This window comes from Bipolaris zeicola (assembly GCF_000523435.1).
Source record: "Bipolaris zeicola 26-R-13 unplaced genomic scaffold scaffold_135, whole genome shotgun sequence".
Classification (NCBI taxonomy): Eukaryota; Fungi; Ascomycota; class Dothideomycetes; order Pleosporales; family Pleosporaceae; genus Bipolaris; species Bipolaris zeicola.
In genome coordinates, this window is record NW_006912184.1 from 47,610 (window position 1) to 69,172 (window position 21,563).

Sequence of the window (21,563 nt, forward strand, 5' to 3'; positions counted from 1 at the left end):
ATAGCCCCAACGGGGCCACTGGGGCTGAGAAAGCCCGGTGTTGGTGGTCAGGCTGCCACTTCTCACCACCACCAAACCATTCCCAAATCTTACACAGTCATCCTGGTTCTCGGCCAATCCCTCAATAGGCTACTCGCGGGCGGGAGCGTATGATGCGAAGTAAGGTTCAGCTATCGAAAACGCAAGGGATCCCTTGTTGGGAATTGATGCAGCAGCTAGTGATCCTTGAATAGAATGATCGACTCCCGCGATCTAATGCATAATGCGGCGTAGATTCGCGAGCACGTGGCATCTCTTCTTTCCGTTTCCGACCTCTTGGGCTGTTTTGTGCATGTTAGCTGCGAGGGCGAGGGCGGGGTGGGCCCACGGAGCCGATGACTCGTCGTTCGTCTGCCTTCTATCTACCCGTCTACTGTGAGGTTCCCGTCTGACATCAGCAACACCATATCAGGGAATCATCGATGTATTTTACGATCATGCTCGTGAGTCATGTAGGGTATCATGTAGCGAGAAACTCGATTAGTATCTGACAAGCAAGATGTATCCTAGATCTGCTCATGTGGCCCATTCCCGCCTCGATCAGATGTTGGATTTAACCTTGATTGGATACGAATTTCTTAAGATAGAAGCTCCTTTCGGTCACCGACATACACTGCCGCAGCGGCATGCTTACGGCCCATCAGGCTGGATTACGGACAGGATTGGGGCTGAGACGTTGTGGAACCAAGTTAAAAGTGCCGATCCTCGCCCCTTGCAATCAAGGTGTTGCCTGTTGCCTTTTTTCACTGAAAATATCCAGGCAGACTTCGATACCCGAAAGAGCCAACAATAATGCTTCCTTGAGTCAAGAAAAGACATACAATGGGGTAGTCGAACAGCTTCGCGCTAGCCCCAATATAGTTTAACCTATCCCATCTCTAGCGCCCTTGGACGACATACTCCGCTACTCTTCTCCGCGGGCGCTGATGCTTTTCCGCGTTTACATCACCAGCCTTCCACCGCAACCCAGTAAAAAATCTCCAACCTGGTGACTTGTAAACCACAGGAAAACAACTCACCAAATGTCTCAATGCGTTCTCCCACTGAGGCAAACTCTGCACATCACGGCCTCCTATCCGGCAAGTCGGATACTTTTCCGCCGCAGCATCTCGGTAGCATCAACATCACAGCAACTATATAACAAAGTAAAGGCACAACACAACAGCACCAGATCAAAGACGCCAATTCAAAACACTATCCAAGCACGTCAATTAACTACTACGCCACCCACAATGTCTGCCGCACCTCCTACAACCCAAGACCAGGCAAATTCCAAGGACTGGTCCGCATCCCAATACCTAAAGTTCAACAACGAGCGTACCCGCCCCGTCTACGACCTCATCACCCAAATCATCCCTCACATCACCTCGCCCAACCCCCGCATCTACGACCTAGGCTGTGGCCCGGGAAACAGCACTCACGTGCTGACCTCCTCCTTCCCCTCCGCCCACGTGACAGGCATGGACTCCTCCCCGGACATGCTGGGCCGCGCCAACGACGAATTCCGCACCTCCGCCTCCCACGTAGATTTCGTGCCCGGCGACATATCCAACTTTGAAGTAGCGCAAAACACCGATCTCGTCTTTAGCAACGCAGTCTTCCACTGGCTGCGCTCTCCGCTCCGCATCCCCGCTCTACAACGCCTTTTCGCGTCCTTGAAATCCGGCGCGGTACTCGCGTTCCAAATGCCAGATAACTACCATGAACCGTCTCACGCGCTCATGCGCGATATCGCTTTACTCCCCTCGCAACCTTGGTCTTCTTACTTTGCAGACGCACATGTGGGCGAGCTGGGCGATGAACACAGGCCCGACCTCGACCCTGTCGAGCGGCCCCCGGAATTCTACAATGCCTTTGTAGAAAACGCGAGTCTGGTTAATATCTGGCGCACGAATTATCACCACGTGCTCGCTGATGCCCCCGCGATTGTAGAGTGGGTCAAGGGAACGGGGTTGCTGCCGTATTTAAATCGCATCGAGGATGAAGGGGCTAAAGCGGCGTTTCTCAAGGAATACGAGAGAAGGCTTGAGGAGGCGTATCCGAAGTTGAAGGATGGAAAGGTTATACTGGTTTACCCCCGCTTTTTCGTTCTTGTTGTGCGCAAGTAGATGGATAGCGGGGGAGGGATGGGGTGCATGGATATAAAGTAGAGATTTATATTACATTATTACGTATCAACGAATTCTAAGCACAGCAAACCCAAGAAAAAGAACTCGAATGTAAAAGATGAGCAAGAAGCGTTGTTACCATCGGGATAATTGCTCAAGTAAAAAGCTTTCATCTATGTATCAACAGTTGGGGGAAACGAGGGAAAAACACAAAAAGTTTGAGTACTACGCTTTTCCGTGGCTTTCCCCCCTCCTCCCCTCTTCACTCGCAACACGATGCTCACAGTTCCCCCAACCCCAATTGCCCTCCCCCCCCCGTTTCGCATACCCTTCTACCCCTTTCCTCCAAGCTGGACAAGCCTTTCTTTTGTTCAAGCGCCGCCAGCAAAAAAACGTATGTTTGTACGTTTTGAATTTACCCAGAAAAAACTCCTATACCAATGCTACAAAAACTCTCTCTCCCTTCGAAAGTAAAAGAGGTGTGCCGCAAAAGATGCAACACGGACACAGACACACAATGGACACAGAGAGATCAACACACGCACGATGCAACCGAATGCAATCAAAAAGAAAAAAAGAACAAGTCATCATCAAACTTTGTACCAAAAAAACCAATGCATAAAAGAGGATTTCTGGCGCCAGTCTAGATGTTCATGACGTAGACTGTGGGGGGACCAGGGGGTATAGAATAGTATCGCCGCTCAGTTGAGTATGCTTTTTCGCTCAAAGCCGTAAAATAAAGGTGGAGAGAACCAACGCCCACGTACTCCGGGTAGGAAGCTTTAAAAAGAAGTCATTGAGTCTTATCCGGCACCTGCTGTGCCGACTTGTGTGTGTTTTTGGAAGCCCGGCGGGCGGTAGCTGTTCCGGTGGGGCGAAGCAGTCCGGTGGCTGTTTGTTGATGCTTGTGGGCTTGGCCCGTAGCCAGCGTTGGGTTGGCCTCTATCAGGCCCTGGGGCTGGGCTGTGTTGATTGCGAACCTGGCCGCCTGCTCCTGCGATTGGGCGGACGGCCTCGCCTGCTTGGACCGAGGGATTGTTATCTGCTGTAGTGATCTGAGGTGCATTGCGTTGGTCCTTTCTTGACGCTGTGCCGTTTTGGTCTCTTGGTGCTTGGTTAGGAGCGGCGATTGGATTCTTTCCACGCTGCTCCCACTGGCGCATAATCTCTTTTGCGCTCATATCAGATGTCTCATCGCTTAGCAGTTCCATAATTTCTGGAGGTACCTGCATGGAGTTAGAAAGGCGGAATGGCCGGGCAGCTAGAGTTACTTACCTCGGAAAACTCGTCATTGTTCTCAATGAGATCAAACACCACCTTGACCGCGCCTTGGTCTACACTCTTCACCTCTCTATCGTTACTCTCGCGCAGAATGTTGGGTGCCATGACAGTGGCAATGTTCCAGGTATCCATCTTGTTACCCGTCTCCTCGTCGACAGTGTGGAAGGACGAAACCCAGTTCAGGAAGCAAAACAGTACCTCCATGGTATCGCGATGGGCCTTGGGTAGTAAGCAGAGCACGAGGTGTAATACCTTCTTTCTTTGAGCTTCATCTTCGATGTCTATTCGAGTTAGTGAGTGTTAGAATATACTCCTAGCGCCAGTACTTACCATTGGCTACCATGAACAATCTGTACAACTTCAATGTCAGGACAGGCTCTGGCATTAGTCGAAGGAAGCGCTTCAGAAGATTCGCGAGAATGACCGGGTTCTTGTTGTTCAGGTCAACCTTTTGCACTCCATTGGCATCAATCTCCTCCTCAAGCTCGCGCAGAGCCTTGAGGTTGCCGTTCTTTCGGAACACACCCTCGATAGACATGTCCATGTTTCGCATCGCAGTGATGCAGTCTTGTAGTAAAGCTGGGACCTTGAGAGCACCTGGTCCAACACCCTCTGTGCACTCATCACCAAACTTTTCCACCAGATATTCGAGAGACTGTCTAAACGTCGCCTTGTCCGAAACGGGCTTCTCGACGGCGCTGTTGACGTTCTTCTTTGGTTTGGCCTTGTCGCCTTTGAAAGCTTTACCAAACCCAATTTTGCCCCAAAAGTTGTTCTTTTTCGATTCAATCAGGTCGAGCAGTTCGCCTTGGTTGTACTGGCTGTCATCAAGCAAGAGTCCGAGCTGAAGGACAGCCAGACCCTTGAGCTTGAAATACTCTAATGGCGAAAGCTCCGAAAAGTATGTTCGCGAGCGGCCTTCACTCATTTGCTGTAGTTCTTGACCACCGGAAAAGTCTCGGCGATGGCCGGTCTGCAGTCTGCCTTGCTCGCCTTGACCGAGTAGCGCACTGCCACCAGCACGGAAAGCATTGGGTCGCTGTTCTCGCTGCTGTTCCAGGGCAGCCATACGCGCAATGTCGTCCAAGGCAAGGGAATTGACGGCGAGGGTCACAGCATCAGTTTCGTTTCCTTGACCCTCTTGGACAATGTGCATTCCACCCCTTAATTGACCCTCGCCGCCAGCTGAATCAAGTCCTTCGGGACCGTCAATGATGCGCGACGCACGTGCACGCTTCATGGTGTTGGAGAGGTGCTTGTCGAGACGCGTCGACCTAAGACGCTTGATGTCCGACATTGATTGTTCGTAGGCGGCATTTTGGCTGACCTGGCTTTCCGTGGTCGGGGTTCCACCATAGGATTTGGAGCGTGTGTCTGATCGCAAGTGGGCCGGTTGAGAATCCGCATCGGCGTCTCCCAGACGATGGCCTTGTGAAGAGTCATAGCCGGCTAGGTTGGGGTCATCTACAAGTCATTAGTGGGACGAACGTAATCTCGATAGCGGCTCCAGAAATCTGAGTCGAGGTGTCAAGATGAGTGGTGACGAGGTGGTCGGTCGCGGAGAGGCTTTTCTTACCTGAGGTGTGAGGCAATGCGCCGCTCGAACGGAGAGTAGCCATGAGGCGGGCATGCGCCACATTTAGTAGATGAACGTACTGGCGCAGTTTGGTGACTTGCTCGAATCCCTTTTCCGCGTCCGCACTCGCGGCAGCGCAAGCGGGACAGAGGATGCTTCGCTTGGATTGAATCCAATAAGCATTGCGAGGGTCATGTCGGAGGTCAGCGTTGCAGCCACGGCAGACCATGCAACTGTAGTTGAACGACATGTTGTTTAGGTGGAGACATTTGTCTTCGACCTGGGCGTCGCAGATGGGACACGCGTCAGCCCATCTTGGGACCAGACGCGCAGACTCAGCCGCCTGATCTTTTTGGGACTCTTCCTCTAGTCGTGCGTCAAGAGAATTAACTTGGGTGAGAAAGTTGGTCAGGCCAGTAGAGGTGCGGGTTTCGCGCTCTAATTTTAGAGCTCCCTGCAGACAAATACGGATCAGGAGCTTCAGATAGTGGGCGAGACCAGTCACCAGGGACAGCAATTCTTGGGTCACACCCAGCCGACGTACACCGGTACCCTGGGACTGGGTAAGGAGCGCGAAAAAAGCAACCACCTTCTTACAGAGAAGTTTTGATTCGCGCGAGTATGTCAGACCTTTCGGGGTTCGGACGACCAATTGCGAGTCGAGCGTGTCGGCAGCAGCAAATAGCAACTCGATGTGGACAATAAACTTTTTCGCTGCCATGACGCCGTCTACGTAGGCTCCGTTGCTCACGTGGAGAAGCATGTCGGAGATGCACGTGGCCGACTTCTCCTCAAAAGCCGACAAGGTCTTCCAGATCCAGTTGACCTTTGCTTCAATTTCCTCCTCTTGTTGGCGCACAGTCTCTCGCACTTCATCCGTGGCATCTTTATCGGCCTCGTGGAGATGCTCAATGACAGGCTGACCGGTGGAGTGGAGTCGCACGTTCCAGTACTTGTGGATCATGTAGCATTCCGGATGCCAATGCTGATTCTGGCCGTTTCTGAAAATCTCGACAAACTGCTTGAGGATGGACGTCTGGCAGCCATTGCAACGCTGGGCAAATTTGGTTGAGTAGTGGTAGTGGCAATAGACACTGCCCTCGTGCTCGTAGTAGCTGTCGGACGCGCCAAAGACGGTGGGGCAGACGGAGCAGGTGAAATGCTCAATGTGGTATTTGCGGTCGAGCGCAGTGATGTAGGAGCCACGCAGAGCCTGTCCGCACTCGAAGCAGAGCAAGTCGAGTCGGCGAAAATAGTCGGTCTCGCACAGCGGGTACTGACCAGGGGGCTTTTCGGGGACTGGGAAGAATTTAGATGCGACAATCTTGTTGCAGTCCTGCGGGGACGGTCAGTCAATGCGTTGGGGGGAGTGAGTTGTGGATAGTGGTTGTGAGTATGCGAGACGGGCGAGTCCACGGTTAGGTAGCATGACGCCGACTACGTAATGCGCTGTTGATTTGGGAGGGGGAAACAAAACGAAACGGGCGTCTTACATGACAGGTGAAGCATTCGAGGTGGTAAGTGTCGCCCAAGGCTCGCACAAATTGGCCGGTCAGGCCTTCTCCGCACTTTCCACAAATCTTGCCGCTGCGCTTGGGTTTGGAGACGGGCTGGTTCTGGTCGCCGGGGTCGGTGGCAGAGCGCAAGGGATAGCCCATGCCGTGGGGCGCGAGCGAGGTGGACGACGAGGCGCCGTCGTCTGTGGCGCGGCGCATGAGGCCGTTGGAGTGGGGATCATTGTTGTGCTGGTGGTGGGCGCCCTGGTTGTCCATCGGAGGCGGTCCCTCCGCTGGTGTGCCCATGTCCGGTTACGCCAGTTTCGAGGATGGGCAGTATGCAGCGTCGGGAGGGAGACGAGATCTTGGCAGGAGCCGAGGGGTCAAAGGGGGTGGGTGAGTTGGAGGCGGTGACGGTCAGGGGCTTGGACGACGACGGCACGTGTCGCGACGAGTGCAGTGGGCGACGAGAGTGCGTGAGAGGTGGGGGGGGGTATATGGGGTGTGGGGAGTGCGAGGCGGTGATTGTGGGCTGGGAGGGCAGGTGACTGACGGCAGCAGGGCGGCGCTGGAGGGCAGTCGGGCGGGTGGATCGTGGGATGCGCAGCGTCTAGCAACGGGCAGGGCGTGGCAGTCGGGAGGAGATTATGTACAATGGGCGTGGCGGAGAGGTGGACGGCGACATGCGGCCGCAGCGGGATGGGAGGGAGGCGGCGTGCGGTGGGATTAGGTTGGCCGGGGGTGGTTGTGTAGAGGAGGACCCAAGACCCTGAGCGATTGGGTGAAACGCAGTATGTAGGCAGGGCGGGCGGGCGATGGAAGCAGGCAGACGAGCGCAGGCAGATGTGAGGCTGCAGACGGGGCAATGGTGGTGATGGTGTTGGAGGAGGAGGAGGAGGAGAGGAAGGGAGTGGGTGGCAGGATGGGAGGGGGTGGTGGTGGTGGTGTCGTTGGAGCGGGTGGACGTTCCTGTTGTCGCTGAGGCCGCCAGAGAGCTTGTCGAGCGAGAGAGGAGAGGCATGGCGGCCGTGGAGAGAGGGGACGCTAGCCTGATTGGGGCCCGGCTTGATTGGGATATTGGGATCCACGCCGGCAGCAGCACCGGCGCCAGAGGGTTTCGAGGGCTCTCGAGGGGCACAGTATCGCTATGTACGGCTATGTAAGTCTATGTAAGTATCTGTGCAAGTGCGCCGCTATTAATATAGGCTATATGCACGTATAGGTACATGCGTCTACGCCCGTGATACGAGCTGTGTTATTGCGACTTGTGTCGTCTGCACACACTCACACACATTCACATATGCACACATACACATACTTACGTACACACGCACCCCACAGCCAAAAGGATGGCAAGCGTCATTGTCGAGGGTCGAACCGGGGGGCCAGGGCAGGCTATTCCTGGCACATGGCGCACTGCAAGCCTGTTCTGCGCCTCTGCAGGCGAACCAGCAGCGCGCAGGGCGGGGAAGGCCGTGACAATACGCCCGAGCATGCCATGGCCTAGTCCCAAATTCACGCCTTGGCACAAGCCCGCTAAACACCAACGCGACTCGCTCACACCTCTTTGACCTTTGGCACTGCTACCACCGCCCTGCCTTCACCGCTAACACCACCGCCCTCCCCCGACTCCCTCCCATCGCAACAACAACAACAACCCCCATCACCACCACCACCACCACCACCATGGAAGGAGACGGCGAGCACAACGCCCCCCAGAGGCCCGAGCCGCCCGTCTTCAAAGCACCCAGGCTCGTCTCGCGCCCCAAGCCACCAGTTCAGCAAGAGGAAGAAATGGGCTCCGAGATCAAGCTCGGCGACTTCGAAGACGTCCATGCCCTCTCCGTCTCAGAGGCCCGCGCCGTCGTCACCGCCGTTCACGAGGCGCGCAAGAAGAAGGACCCCGAGAACAACCCGCTGCGCGACCGCATCTACAACGATAGCATGTGAGTCTAAGCTTCATGCCATACAGTCACCACGACTGACCCTGCACCAGCACAATCACCCAGTTCCTCGACTACCTCGACAACTTTGCCCGCTACAAGGAAGAAGACAGCCTGCACTCCATCGCCGCCCTCTTTGACGCTCACCCCGAAATCTCCGTCGTCGAAAAGGCACTGCTGGGTAAGGAAATGTCTAGATCAAAGCCGTTGATGGGGAGCTGCTGACAGCCCCGCTAGGAACCCTTACCCCCGATACCGCCGAGGAAGCCACTACCCTCATCCCTTCCCTTAAGATGGACGAGGACGAGCTGCAGCTAATTCTCGATGAACTGAACAAGATGCGTGAGTTGGAAAAGATCAAGAACACCGTTATGGGCACCTGAAGCTGACTTCTCGGACAGAGGATCGACTTCGATAATGCTCCGACTAATCGACTGCCACGACCAACCAAACAAACACCTTGTACCCACTAACGATTACCAAAGCGACCTTCAAACATGCTCTTGGCCTCGCGCATGGTTGACCCTGCCACTCAAAATCTAGGCGAGCAACGACCAAAACATGATGACTACAGCATAAAAACGGGCCCATTGACGGCCTCCACTTCACATGTACCAACACCATCCTCCCAACACCAAGGGACTTATCTGAAAATAGTTGCGCAGCCATTGGATTACTCACATGTTTTGACGCCACCAAATTCAGAACAGCCTCCTTGCTCGTATAACTCGTTTCCCCACTTATCACCGGTCCATGTCATGTACTTGTCTACGCACTGGCAGCCCCTTGGCCAAGATTGACAAACCGAGACAGGGCGCAGCCACTCATGTACATATCTGCGTACCATCCAAGTATCCACCTTGGCCTTCCAAATCTCAAATAGATACCAATCACGTGCTTTCTTTGCCCACTTGCAAAGTACTCGTGTTCAGATGATTCTGCACTAACTGCAGTCTGATATCACCTGGAATTAACCATTTTACTTCCCAGTCATACATGAACCATCAGTCCGACTTACTCCTGGTTTGGAAACATGATAATTGAACAGTAATGAATTTGCAGTGCGGATAACTGGCAATGTTTATCCTCCAATGACACCTTTTACGCCAGCAGCAGAAACCCTCAGCGCACATCTACCTTCTCCCTTATAATCCCCGGGTAGCTACGCACAATCTCCGTATACTCAATTGGCTTGCCTTTATCCACCGGCACCCTTGCCTCCGTACCAACCAACGTGACATTCACCGCTCCATCTTTCAGCTTCGTGATTCCCTTACCAGCATCCTACTCGTATCAGCACAACCTCCACCACCTGAAATAAAGAAAGAGAAGGGGAGAAACTCACGTCCAACACCCACCACCTCAACGCCCGCTCAAGAAACGGCACCACAATCTCCTCATTCAACCCCCGCAACGTCCCATTATTCACACACTCAACCAGCACCCCCGTCAAACTCGTCGTCCCCACCATCTCCTTCCCCTCCCCTCTCTCAACCTCATCCCGCCGCACACCAGGCATAAGCACCATCCAGCTCCCGACATCCCTCTCCCCCAGCTCAAACTGCACCCGGAACGTGCCCCTCCCCATCCTCCCTCTCACCCTCGTTTCAACAACCCAATCCGTATACACACCCCCACTCCTCTCCAACAACCCCCCAAACAAACTACTCTGCTGCACCACAACCGGCGCAACCGCCATCTCGCGCACCCTCCCCGCATACAATTTCGCCACCACGGCTTCCACATGCGCAGCGAACGACTCGTCCGAAGCAAACTTCCAGCGTTGCGTCTCCGGGTACGCGTAGCCTAGCACGGCAGTGTCGCGGCACTCGTGCGTGGTCCAGAAGCTGTCTGGGGTGCGGCGGAAGGGCAGGAGCGGGGTGGATGCGTCGATGAGTGCGTTGTCTGGGAGGAAAAGGTTGGAGTTTGTGGAGATGTTTGAGGGGAGCATTACGGTGGCGGGGTGGGAGAGGGTGTAGAGCGTGAAGAGGCGGTCGACGTTTCTGCTCTCTTGTCCCCAATTAGCCATGTCTTTTTTCCGCTTGAAGTATGGGGGTTTCATGTAGGGAAGGGGGGTTTTTTTCGGAGAAGGGAGAGACGCACGCATGATGCAATGTGAATAATGGGTCAAACGCTGAATATTCCAATGGCCACATGTGGCCCCAGTACGGTGAGTCGCGTAGATAGCCCCCTCCGATGACGCCGTGGATCCAGCCGTGGGCGTCTTCGAGGGCAGAGGAGAAGCGCGAGAAGGTGCTTGAGCGGAAGGCGATGTCCACTTGAGCGATGAGGTTGTTGGATTGGTTTTTAAAGGCTGAAGCGAAGAGTTGGGGCTGCGAGGGCGAGAAGGGGTCGTCTGAGGCGGGCCAGCGGATGGTTGAGTTTATCTTGCGCCACTGTCTTACTGTTAGTTTTCAATTTGTATGGAGGGTGTAAACGTACTTTGCCGTGGAAGCCGGTGGGTAGAGGGTGGAATTTGTATGAGAATAATGGGTTGTCCATTACTAGCAGTTCACCCCTTAGATCTGTGATTGTGATTGTAGGGGATAAAAACACGTCAGGAACTGGGCCGAGTTTGGTGCCTTGAGCCCAGTCCCAGTATGGGATCCGGAACTCACGGGCGGCAGTGAGGTAGCGTTGAGATTGATATGCTGGCGCGTTTGCAGCGATGTCGTGGACGTGGTTGGAAACGACTTGCTATGCACAGTCAGCGTCCATCTGCTGGTACACCTTGTAAAGAGACTAAAAGATAAGAGACTCACCTCGAACAGAGCGAGATACGGTCGATGCCATCCCAAGAATAACTCGTTATCGTGCGGACAGTAACCTACCTTGCCAATCTTCTCTGGTAACCCAGACACGTCTCCCCATGTCTTGTATGGTCTTCCGTGAATGGCTACAACAAAAGGTCAGCCTTGGGTCCCCATACCGCAACAATCATACCTACACGCCAGACCGTAGAAAGAAAACGAATCGCTCTGACCAGCACGATGCAGACTATCCAATGCCAAAATGTACAGACTCCATTGATCGGGGTAGTTTTCCATCAAGTCCCTGATCTCGCGGCGTATATAGACATTTCCTAGGTTCTGTCAGTATGCCACTCTCCATAGACATCCACATGTCATTACCGTTATCATCCCGTGAAGTAGCACCAGTGACTACATTCATCTCAGACTGCCGTCTCACATAGCCCCCCTCATCCACCAGCGCCGTACACGCCATGCTCGAACCAAGCACCAAAAGCAAAAGTCGTAAGATCCAAAATCCACGCATCGTAATCAAGAAAGAACCGTAGAGAGTCGTGTGTGTGTTATCAACTGGAGATAAGTCAGCGCGGATACACAGCTATTCATAACCCCCAACCCATATCCGTGAAATACAGAATCAGCACGTTAGTACCCCTGACTAACTCACTACGTGGCGTAGACAAGCAGTTTGAAAGCCCGTGACGTGTAGACACCACCACCACCACCAACCCAGTAGTAAATGTCCTCTAGACAGACCCACGTCCAACTCCCCCCACACAACCATCCTTACCATCAAGCCAACGCCCCCGCGCCACCCCATCCCATCACTACATCGAACGCAAACGCGCCAGCCGCTATGGCTTTCCTCCTCCTCCTTCTCCTCCTCCTCCTCCTCCTCCTACAATCGCCTTTCGCCAAACAGAGCAGACATACCACTTACCCTCTGCCACCCACACCAACTCTCTCCGTAACGATCTCTCCACGCACCTTTCAAAAGGCGTTCGTATCCGCGCCGTCCGGGTATCAGCGAAGCGCAAGCGTCAAGAAGTGCAAACGTACAGCAGTGCTATTCCGATTGCAACGCGAAAACGACCGAAAAGAAATACGCAAGCGCTGAGGCGTTGGTGGAAGGAAGGGTAGGGAAGGGGGGGGTTAGTAGGTTTGGCGATGGTGGGTTAGGACTGTTGCTTGGTGCTTTTCTTGGTGGGTGGTTCCCGTTAAATGTGGTGATACGGGTGTATGTGGTACAAGGGGGCTTTTTTTCAGGGGAGAGGTTGTGGAACTTGGGATGGGGGGTGGGTTGAGGGATACGCGGACTAAGGCGTTTTTTTGGCTGTTGGATGGGGACGGGGGCGGCCATTTGATTTTGTTGAATGTTTTGAGGTTAGAGTCTTGTTGGAATTTGTCGTAGTCGGGAATTCGTTGGCTTAGAGGAAGAAAATGAGGGGTGCGTCATGAGAGAAGACTGCTAGAGTTGGTGTTGTACAAGGGATTTGGAAGTATTCCTAGTAAGATGATTTGGTTGTAGCGACGTGTCTGGTAGAGAACATGTGCTCGTAATAGGAGCAATCAGATACTGTTGTGGGGGCTTCTATCTTCAGTCTCCGGCGTTTGTTTTTCATTGCCGTGCTGTTCTTACCTGGTGAGGCATTGATTCGCTTCCATTGATCTTCACGACTGGGACATGAAAAAGAACAGGTATACTATATTTATGGTATCTGATCTCCATCAAAATATGCTCAAAAGGTCCGTCGTACAACTATGAGATGCCGAGAAAAGAGACCACCCGTACATGAGCGCATGGAAAGATGCCTTGACTAGGAAAAATACCGTGATGGAAAAAATGAGTCGTCTGATTTGGATGAGCGTCATGAAATTCGTTAAAAGCGTACCGAATGCGGTTTCGGCGCAACCATAGCACAGCCTTAAATATCGTTGTAACCAAGCAGCCGCTTATCCAGGTTCATGTCCGCAACCGCCCAAGCCCAAGCACGACCAGCTTCACCACACCATAGGGCTGATGGATCATCAGACTTCTCAAGCATGCCGTCTTTTGCCATGGACTTGATTTCGTGGCCGGTGGTATAAGTCATAAAGTGTTCAAACTGTTTGCCATCCAACGCAAGAGCATTTCCTGTGATGCCGTGGCAGATACAAGGCTCCTTTGTTAGAAGACCTCGTTCCCAGATGCATTCTCTCGCCTTGGCAACGACCCTGTCAATCCGGTCATGCAGTCCAGGGAAATATTTTCGGATTGAGAGAAGCGAAGTAACGACACCAGGCGCTCCATGGCAAACTTGTACGAGCCTATCGCGCCCCGGTGGCAGCGATGACGGAAAGTTTCCACTTTCGTACTGATAACTCAGCAAGGCGCCTAGCTCGGCATCCAGTTTGGGTGCCCATGCAGGATCAGTGAGGACAATCTGTGTAATGATGCCGATGGCCCCGTGAACAGCACCAACGTACGCCTTGCCGTGCCATTTCCAAGGACGCGGGCTATCCATGATGTTTTCGATAATTTCATCCGCGGTGTCCTCGATGAGTTCGGTGATTTCCTTGTTGTCGGTAAAGGCCTTGCGGACCAGTCGGAGAAGGTACAGGTAGCCTGCACGGCCATAGAGCCACTCGTTGGAAGTACCGTCCTCAAGCATGACTGCCGCGTGATCACAGAGTTCCTTGACAGTGTCTGGGTCTTTTGCTGTAATGGCGTACAGCGCAAGAAGCGACATGATGTCGTTTGAGACGCCGCATTTCTTGGGAGATGGTGGCGGGAATTCCTTGATGTGAGTCTGGGCCTGTTCAATGTAGGCTGCCGACCAAGTATTCAAGGGATAGCCGTCCAGTTTCAAGTCCGGGTAGAGGTCGTGCAAGGCATAGAAGAGGAAGGCAACCGAGATGGGACCATAGTACAAGCCTCCGCCTGGGGGGATGTGGTGCGGAGGGTAGTCGGTGATCAGCCGGTCCAAAGACGCTAGTAGCTGTTTGTGAGGGTCTCGTCGCGCGAGCGGTGCATCGTTCCGGAAATAGCGGGGTATTGAAGGCGGCGCTGCTTTTTCCGCAGTAGCAGCAGACGGAGCACCTTCGTCAGACATGGCGACAATGGATTCGGAATTAGATGAGGCAAGTTCTTTGTTGGAAATGAAACGGGCAAATGTTGGCGCAAGTTCAGGATTGCTGCGACTGATCCATTTGCAGCAACGCCTTTCACGCGTACGTAGCGTAGCGGCCCAAGCGTGACGTCAGTGGGGTCCGCAATACTATTCCATGATTGGCCTTGCACCACGTCAAATCTGCCAACCCCCAGCGAACAACCCACTATCTTCCATGGAATTTTGCATCTTCTCATCTTTTCTTTCGGTCCGATTCATTCTACGTATGGCATTTCTCTTCTTAACGTGTTCACGACATTTTTCATTCATGTCGGATACGTGTACGGCGGCAGTGGTGAATGAGGGGTTGCATCTCTTCTATCTTACCTAACATGCTGACTACGGTACCTACGCACGTGTGCTGTTTATATGACTGCCCGAAAAATCATATGATCATACCCATCTTTCCATTTTCATCTCTTGCTACATATCTAGTGTACAGGTCATTACAGTGCCTTTCTGGGGTATACTCTGCTTTCTCAACTGCAGTTCGTCCGTGATCAACATCATTGCATCCGCCTCATTTTATAAAATAGTCCAAAAGGTAAAACGCTCTATCAATTCGCGGAGTGACCAGGCCACGGCAGCGGCTCCGCTGGAAGTTCTGCAAATCGTCCCATCGAGTCACGTCGGCGAAACTGGGGTAGAATCTCTCGACTGTCCAGTTGTGGGGGTTCGCGTGTTTCCATCGTATCAGCTCTGTATAACTCCGCCACCTTCTTTTGAAATTGTGACGATGCTTTGCCTGGAAAACTATTAGATTCTTTGGTACCTGACATTGCGACGTGGGATAACATACTCGAGAGCTGTGGTGTCATGTCACCGCCAACATATGGCGAGGGATATGCTGGCGCTTTGTACACTTTTGTAAGTTTACGTTTGCGAATAAAAAACAAGATGGCTAGCAAGAGAGTGCAGAGGATGACGGAACCGAGAACTGCGCCAACAATTGCTGCTACTGGCACTGAACTCCCACGACTTGGCATTGATGGTGCTGCAGTAAACGTCCCTGTCACTTGCTCTGTAACTGTCCGGTATGGTGGCTCCGCAAGGCTGACAGTAAATCTCGATTCATATGATGGACTCGCGGTAACTGATGAAGCTGTTCCCGTAATTGGGGTCATCGAGGAAGATGGAGTCGGTTTTGTGATTGAAGAAACCGTGGTCTTGGATGGGCTAGCGATAGTGCTCGAGATATCATTCGAAGCTATGCCATGTCAGTTGAAACTCCCAAATCAACAGCACATCCACTTGCATCGGCCTGGAGTGAGGTCCTGATCCGCTGGACAAGTACTACCTGGCATGCAAGGATCCATGGTGCAGCAACCACGAAATCCATTACACACGTAGTAGACACCGCCTGCCGGGCAATCACCCACACGAGGTAAAAGTATCGATGCCATTGCTAGACTTTGGGATTTTGGATCGTCGAGTTACAGTGATGTCGAGAACGACGAGATATGAGTATATCATGGTGGCCATGGCTACGCCTCACAGGCATGTTTGCAGCAGTTAGTGAGCACAGCACAGAGGCAGTGCTGCTGCCAGCCGGCACGCGTGCGCAAACAAAGCAGCGCAGAGCAAGGGCGTGCCTTGGCTTGACTCCTGATCGGACCCGAAACGCCATTCCTGATGCGGATACTTGATCAAAGAAACTACCAGGCTATTCCCTGCGCACTTGGTGTGTTGCTGCAGGAACTTCAAAAAGTATTCTATTATAGTATGCAGCCTCGTTGTTGGGGTGTTATTATGGGGTCAAAGACGTCTTTAGATCAAATTTCCACACCTTCGCTTCATGCACCGATCGAACGGAGTCTTGTAATCTCCAAAGGCTGTCTAGACCTGGCGCATGGGTCTGGCCAACTTACATGAGATGTATTGTACTTCAACGGCCTCAAATTTGAGACGATGCGACGTGTCACTAGAGCGCTGTAGTTAGGGGACTTGCTCTGGAGCCAAACGCCCGCAACCTTGGTGCGTTCGTTCCGCTCCCGCGAATAACCTACTTGGCGATCGCTCCATAACAGGAAATTCGTATCGTCATGTCAAGTCTGCTACAGCCGTGTCACGTGAATGAACGCACTGGTGTTATTCTAGGCTCAAGACATATGTCTGCAACCACAGTGAAGTAGCACGCGTCAGTGTAGTGAGATGGAGAGTACATCAAGTGTGTCGTGGACGCCAATATGATTCAAGCGCCTCTTTTGTTGAACAACTGTCTTATTTCCCTTCTGAACCTTTTTCGACATGTTATTTGGCGAGGTTGGACATCACCGCTTTGCTACGGGGATGCGTTGACAGCATATACAAGTCGTACACTACTGCGTTACTAGTCGCTTTTTTCTACCTATCAGGCATCATAGCGATTAAGTACTGCCAATGCCAACATCGGCAAAGCGATGATGAAGCTTCCAGCGCCAAATGCTACCTCCCAACTGCCCCAGAAAAATCTTCCTCCAATTACTATGGAAGGGAGGAGGATACTTAGAAATGCAGTGCCGGATTTCACAGGGCACCACGCAGTCTCAACGTATAAGCCAGTTAGTTCTAGATATCTATTCTGATATCCGAATTCGTGGACTGGGAAGTTGATGTTCATGGTGAAATATATTAGTGGAATCGCATGGCAGATTCATTTAATACTTACCTATAGCGATAGGTGAATCCATAGTTACTGGAACCATCGAGTATATTTTGAGACTTTGCAGTGGCTGGATTTCGAAAGTAACAAGAAAGGAAAGGCGCGGTTTTAATCTAATGTATCTGATCACTTCATCTATCTATTTCCTTGAAAGGACAGGTTGTATAATCAGGGTCCTCCAGATAGCGGTTTGTTGGACAATCTGGGTTGCCGTGATTATATTCCCCAGAGCTGTCGCGAGAGCAGCAATCTGGAGGATCATCGGGCATATCAAAGAATGTTATTAATTTGGCAGATTTCCACGCTTCTTCCAGTTTCTCGGAGTATCTCTTGTGCAAGCTGTCCAGGTCTACAGGTTCCACAAAGGCTAAAAACCTTTTTGAGTCACGGCAGATGAACCGAAACTATATCTATGTAACTTTAGCACGAGTAGACACACTATAAGACGTTAGAGACATACAGTAACGGGCTTGAGTCTCTTAAATCTTTGGAACACATTGAGAATTCCTGAGAACCCAAGTTCTTTGTAATACTTCTTTCTTAATGCTTCGAAGATTTCATCCTCATATGCATCGTCGGGAACTGGAACATCCACAGCCCAGGTTTTGAAGCTTTCAGAGTTCTCCGAACCCCATAGCAAGAATACAAAGCTCGCATCGTGTCTCTTCTCAGTTTCCTTCTCAAAGTAAGCAAAGATGGGATCTCTGGGCCGGTCGGATGTCTTTGATAAAGACGGCTTTTGTAAACCTTCTTGCATAGCCTATTGCCTTCTTCTTTCCTTAGATTTCTTCAATCCATTATCTTTAACAGATTGAAACCCAGTTGCTTCCGCCGCGATTGTTCCTGAGTGCTTAACGCGGGCTCTCTCTGGTTGTGATGGAAGGTCTACTAGCGGTGCTGACATGGAGTAAATCAGGGCTGGTGAAGACAATCATAGATAAAGAAATCTTTGCAAATGTGGAATGCGACAAAACACGAAAATTTATAGTTACTGATAAATGTTAGGTATAGTTTCTCTCTTAGACTGCTACTGTTGTGCCAGCGCAGCGGATCCAGGCAGAAGCACTGCCCGTTTGTGGCGGAGTAAGGCTGAATTCGCCATAATCTACATGTAGCGCATTGATTGGTTGATCCATTTTCCTGTTATTTCTGTCCTATCAACTTGTGTGGTATACGTATGTCACAACTGGAGCGGAGGATCTCTCCATGACGACGGCCGCATGAAAAGTGACCTTTGGGCGCCATGTCAGAAGGTGAGCAATGATCTCCGCGGGGCGAGGATCGCGAGGCTGGCTTCACGCCAAGAACAGAGCCGCACACTTTGTAACAACCATTTTCCTTACGTATTCATTTTTCCAAAATATCTGCTCAAAAATAAATAAAAAAACACTTATAAAATGCTAGACGAAAAAGAAACCTTGACGTTCTCAAAGCACGCCCTTCGATTTCCTAACTCCAGAGGGATACTCCTTAGGACAGATCACATTCCAATGTTGAATCAGTCCTGCAGCCATTGCTCGCTGTCTAGACATCATCAATCCACCTGTAACCACATTATACAACTTCCGTGCGATCACACCCTCATCCCCTAACGCCATATTGACGTACTCCTGCGACGCCGTACTCAGGAACGCAGCCTTCAGCGCCTTACCTAACTGATCAGAAGGCACCTTCGCCACCTTGTTCTCATCAGCCTCATCGTGATGAGTGCCCTTCCAAGCCCAGAACGGGCTCCGGAGCGCAATGATCTTTGGTACGAAACATGCCATGTCCCAGTCGACGATGCCAGTGATCTTGACCGATGTGCGGCTGTTGACTTCCACCATGACGTTGCGCGCGAAAAGGTCGCCGTGCATCAGGTGGAAGCGGTCGCCGAGCCAGCCCATATCGTCGATTACGTGAATGATCTCGATGATGCTGAACCAGAGTGACTCTTTGAAGCCATCGGTTGGGCCGATCAGGGATTCGTACCTCATCCAGCGGTTGCAGCAGTCGATCAGGAATTGGCATGGCGTCTGGTGCGGCGCCTCACGTTTCTCAACGGTGTTGAGGTTCGGTTTGTTATACGTGCATTCCTTAGTGGGAATGAGGATTTGATCCAGCTTGATCTCTGAGCTGGGCGAAGTGATGTTGTCGAAGGAAATTTGACCGGCTGCTGGGGAGGTGATGGACGCGATGGTCTCTACGATGCGAGTCAGTTGGCGAACCGCTGACGCCTTTTGATCAAGGTTCAATTCATGCCACACCCTCATAAGGCTTTCACCTGGCACGAAGCTCTGCAGCATGTATGGCCGACGGAGGGCGTTGATATCTGTGACGTCGAACTCTTTGATAGTAGGAATAGGCACCGCGAGGCGCTGACCTAGAACACAAAGAGTTGCTACATCTTGGTGTATATCGCTCCTTATGAGGCTTCCCGATGGACCGTTCAAGTCAAACCACGACTCCACCGGAATCCTTAACGCGAAGGTTATCGGCTTGGGCGGTGAACCAAGCAGTCTTATGATTCGGGGACTGTAGGTTGAATCGTTCTTCTGTGCGTGAATCCTGGGCGTCACAGATACCCCAATGACCATGTTATATGAGCCTTGTCCAAGACGTCGAATAATGGGCCGCTTAATCTCTGTGGGAGGGAATAGGTTGGCTAACAGATGCATGATCTTAGCTTTGAGTTCGGCAATTTTCTCGCCGTCATGGTAGTATCCCCCATCTGGCCCGTAGATGTTGCCCTCTGCAAAGAAGTCCAAGTGGATGTCTTCTTTTTGGAAGCTGTCATGTCTATCGGTGCTCTGAGAATCCATTGACAGGCCATCTACGCCCCTTTCGATCTCGAACAAGACCATGGTTTGGCAAAGGTTCATGGCTACCATGGTGGATATCCCTGGATTGTCGTAGTCTTTAAATTTATCTTGTGGGTTTCTGATGTATCGATGATCCAAATTTTTGGTGCGTTTCTTCGAAGAAATACAATATGTGAGTTTTATAGTTCCTGAGTGCAACATAGTGAATCTAGCACTAGATGTTGTGTATGCACTGCCCTCAATATAAATATGCACAATGCGCCAAAAACTCTACATCTATATTGGTGAATTGTCTGAATACTGTGTTTCGGTCGATATACAAGATTTGAAGTACTGTCAATGTCTCACAATGTCCACTTGTGGAGTGATTGGCACACACCATCCATTAGAAGGTGATTTGTACAAGAGTAGATACAATGGTTGCTCGGCACATATCATCTCATTTGCAGCATATAGCAGCATATCGTGCGTTCCAAATCATATATCACCTGATCAAGTCAATTTAAGACTTGCAATACTGTGCCGCAGCAGAGTTTGCCTCACCCCAAAGTCAAATGATGAGCCTACTATACATTTGGGAAACGATTGTTTACGCGAAAAAAAAATGTTATTCGTGTTACTAAAAGATATATAGTTCTCCTTACTCTAATAGCGCACTATCCTACTTTCACTCAAAACTTTGCTGAGTGATGATGACTTCCGTGGGTGAACGTTCACCTGAACACATTTGAAATTCTGGAAAGACACCGCAGAAGGGACATCTCTGTCCCAATCAAGAGAAGTGTTGACCATTGTATAATCATAACGATAGAGAATATGTCCAAGAGAAATGCAGAGTGTCTGGTATGCCATTTCCTTTCCGATGCAGCCTCTAGTTCCCGAAAGAAAGGGCTTGTAAGCTTCCCTGTTGTCATGTTCAAACAGGGTACCCAGTCCATTGTCAAACCATCGCTCGGGCCTGAAGGACAATGGTTCGGCCCAATACTCGAGCATCCTTTGCATGGAGAAGACGTAGGCGGAGACTGTCGTGCCTTTTGGAATGTACATGTCGTTGATCTCTATTCCAGGACATGTTCGGTCGGCAAAGCGGGTATTGATCGGCGGCATCAACCTAAGCGTCTCATAAATTACACTTGGGAGGTAGCGGAGCTTTGCGAGGCCATCCGCAGTGATGGACTCTTGGTTGGGAAAGGCGTTTCGGAGTTCTGACTGTACAGCAGCTATATATTGTGGGTTACGGAGAAGCTGATAAAATGCACCAGTCATCGTCATGGCCGACGTTCCATAATCAGCGAGGCTTCAATCAGTTAACCATCACTCGCTGGTGAGATATTAGATTACTGACAACAAGATGGAGGAGTTTTGAATCAGTTCATTGTCGCTCAGATGGAATCCCGTCTGTGCACAATAGGGAAGAGGTAGTCGTATAAACCATATAATGCTATGACCGTGTTCGTGTTGTTGACAAAATAATCGAACATGACTAGATCCAAGTTAGTGATCAGAAGCAGAGCATATCCGGAATTTGTAGACATTGAATTTCTGACTTCTTCCATTTCCTGTCAGTATATCGCCGAAGCTCAGATCTGAAACAAGATCCCATGTACTCTCAGAAACAACCTCGCCGATATATTTTGACGGCCAAATAGAAGAGTTCAGCGAGATTAACGCGGGCATCCCACAAGGCAGCCCAGTCTCTCCAATCTTCTTTCTCATCTATATTAGAGATCTGTTCTACCAAATAGATGGATTCCAGCTATCCTACATCGACGATATCTC

General features: G+C 51.3%; 11 protein-coding genes across 11 annotated transcripts; 3 read left to right on the top strand and 8 right to left on the bottom strand.

Annotated features, from left to right (window-relative positions):
- Positions 1-1,271: 1,271 nt before the first annotated feature.
- On the top strand, positions 1,272-2,147 carry COCCADRAFT_38695 (uncharacterized protein; the record flags this gene model as incomplete). Its single annotated transcript, XM_007716337.1, has 1 exon — positions 1,272-2,147. One exon carries the CDS (start codon positions 1,272-1,274, stop codon positions 2,145-2,147), a length of 876 nt encoding a protein of 291 aa, XP_007714527.1.
- An 803-nt stretch (positions 2,148-2,950) lies between these two features.
- COCCADRAFT_101987 (uncharacterized protein) lies at positions 2,951-6,806 on the bottom strand (the record flags this gene model as incomplete). Its single annotated transcript, XM_007716338.1, has 5 exons — positions 2,951-3,373; positions 3,423-3,709; positions 3,759-4,892; positions 5,005-6,340; positions 6,498-6,806. 5 exons carry the CDS (start codon positions 6,804-6,806, stop codon positions 2,951-2,953), a joined length of 3,489 nt encoding a protein of 1,162 aa, XP_007714528.1.
- A 205-nt stretch (positions 6,807-7,011) lies between these two features.
- COCCADRAFT_102002 (uncharacterized protein) lies at positions 7,012-7,230 on the top strand (the record flags this gene model as incomplete). The annotated part of the gene is made up of 1 exon (XM_007716339.1): positions 7,012-7,230. A coding segment is annotated over one exon (219 nt), but the record flags the coding sequence as incomplete, so codon positions are not given.
- On the bottom strand, positions 7,227-7,484 carry COCCADRAFT_101973 (uncharacterized protein; the record flags this gene model as incomplete). The annotated part of the gene is made up of 1 exon (XM_007716340.1): positions 7,227-7,484. A coding segment is annotated over one exon (258 nt), but the record flags the coding sequence as incomplete, so codon positions are not given.
- Positions 7,485-8,186: 702 nt separating this feature from the next.
- Positions 8,187-8,826, top strand: COCCADRAFT_101950 (uncharacterized protein; the record flags this gene model as incomplete). Its single annotated transcript, XM_007716341.1, has 3 exons — positions 8,187-8,446; positions 8,497-8,624; positions 8,681-8,826. 3 exons carry the CDS (start codon positions 8,187-8,189, stop codon positions 8,824-8,826), a joined length of 534 nt encoding a protein of 177 aa, XP_007714531.1.
- Positions 8,827-9,565: 739 nt separating this feature from the next.
- COCCADRAFT_38698 (uncharacterized protein) lies at positions 9,566-11,614 on the bottom strand (the record flags this gene model as incomplete). The annotated part of the gene is made up of 7 exons (XM_007716342.1): positions 9,566-9,727; positions 9,789-10,446; positions 10,547-10,839; positions 10,886-11,140; positions 11,206-11,339; positions 11,391-11,525; positions 11,575-11,614. The coding sequence occupies 7 exons, from the start codon at positions 11,612-11,614 to the stop codon at positions 9,566-9,568; spliced, it is 1,677 nt and encodes a 558-aa protein (XP_007714532.1).
- Positions 11,615-13,118: 1,504 nt separating this feature from the next.
- Positions 13,119-14,285, bottom strand: COCCADRAFT_101966 (uncharacterized protein; the record flags this gene model as incomplete). The annotated part of the gene is made up of 1 exon (XM_007716343.1): positions 13,119-14,285. The coding sequence occupies one exon, from the start codon at positions 14,283-14,285 to the stop codon at positions 13,119-13,121; it is 1,167 nt and encodes a 388-aa protein (XP_007714533.1).
- A 614-nt stretch (positions 14,286-14,899) lies between these two features.
- Positions 14,900-15,824, bottom strand: COCCADRAFT_6907 (uncharacterized protein; the record flags this gene model as incomplete). Its single annotated transcript, XM_007716321.1, has 3 exons — positions 14,900-15,087; positions 15,142-15,549; positions 15,722-15,824. 3 exons carry the CDS (start codon positions 15,822-15,824, stop codon positions 14,900-14,902), a joined length of 699 nt encoding a protein of 232 aa, XP_007714511.1.
- Positions 15,825-16,692: 868 nt separating this feature from the next.
- Positions 16,693-17,887, bottom strand: COCCADRAFT_38702 (uncharacterized protein; the record flags this gene model as incomplete). Its single annotated transcript, XM_007716344.1, has 4 exons — positions 16,693-16,922; positions 17,141-17,387; positions 17,444-17,743; positions 17,792-17,887. The coding sequence occupies 4 exons, from the start codon at positions 17,885-17,887 to the stop codon at positions 16,693-16,695; spliced, it is 873 nt and encodes a 290-aa protein (XP_007714534.1).
- A 523-nt stretch (positions 17,888-18,410) lies between these two features.
- On the bottom strand, positions 18,411-19,784 carry COCCADRAFT_102001 (uncharacterized protein; the record flags this gene model as incomplete). Its single annotated transcript, XM_007716345.1, has 1 exon — positions 18,411-19,784. The coding sequence occupies one exon, from the start codon at positions 19,782-19,784 to the stop codon at positions 18,411-18,413; it is 1,374 nt and encodes a 457-aa protein (XP_007714535.1).
- A 645-nt stretch (positions 19,785-20,429) lies between these two features.
- Positions 20,430-21,056, bottom strand: COCCADRAFT_6910 (uncharacterized protein; the record flags this gene model as incomplete). Its single annotated transcript, XM_007716322.1, has 1 exon — positions 20,430-21,056. One exon carries the CDS (start codon positions 21,054-21,056, stop codon positions 20,430-20,432), a length of 627 nt encoding a protein of 208 aa, XP_007714512.1.
- Positions 21,057-21,563: the final 507 nt, after the last annotated feature.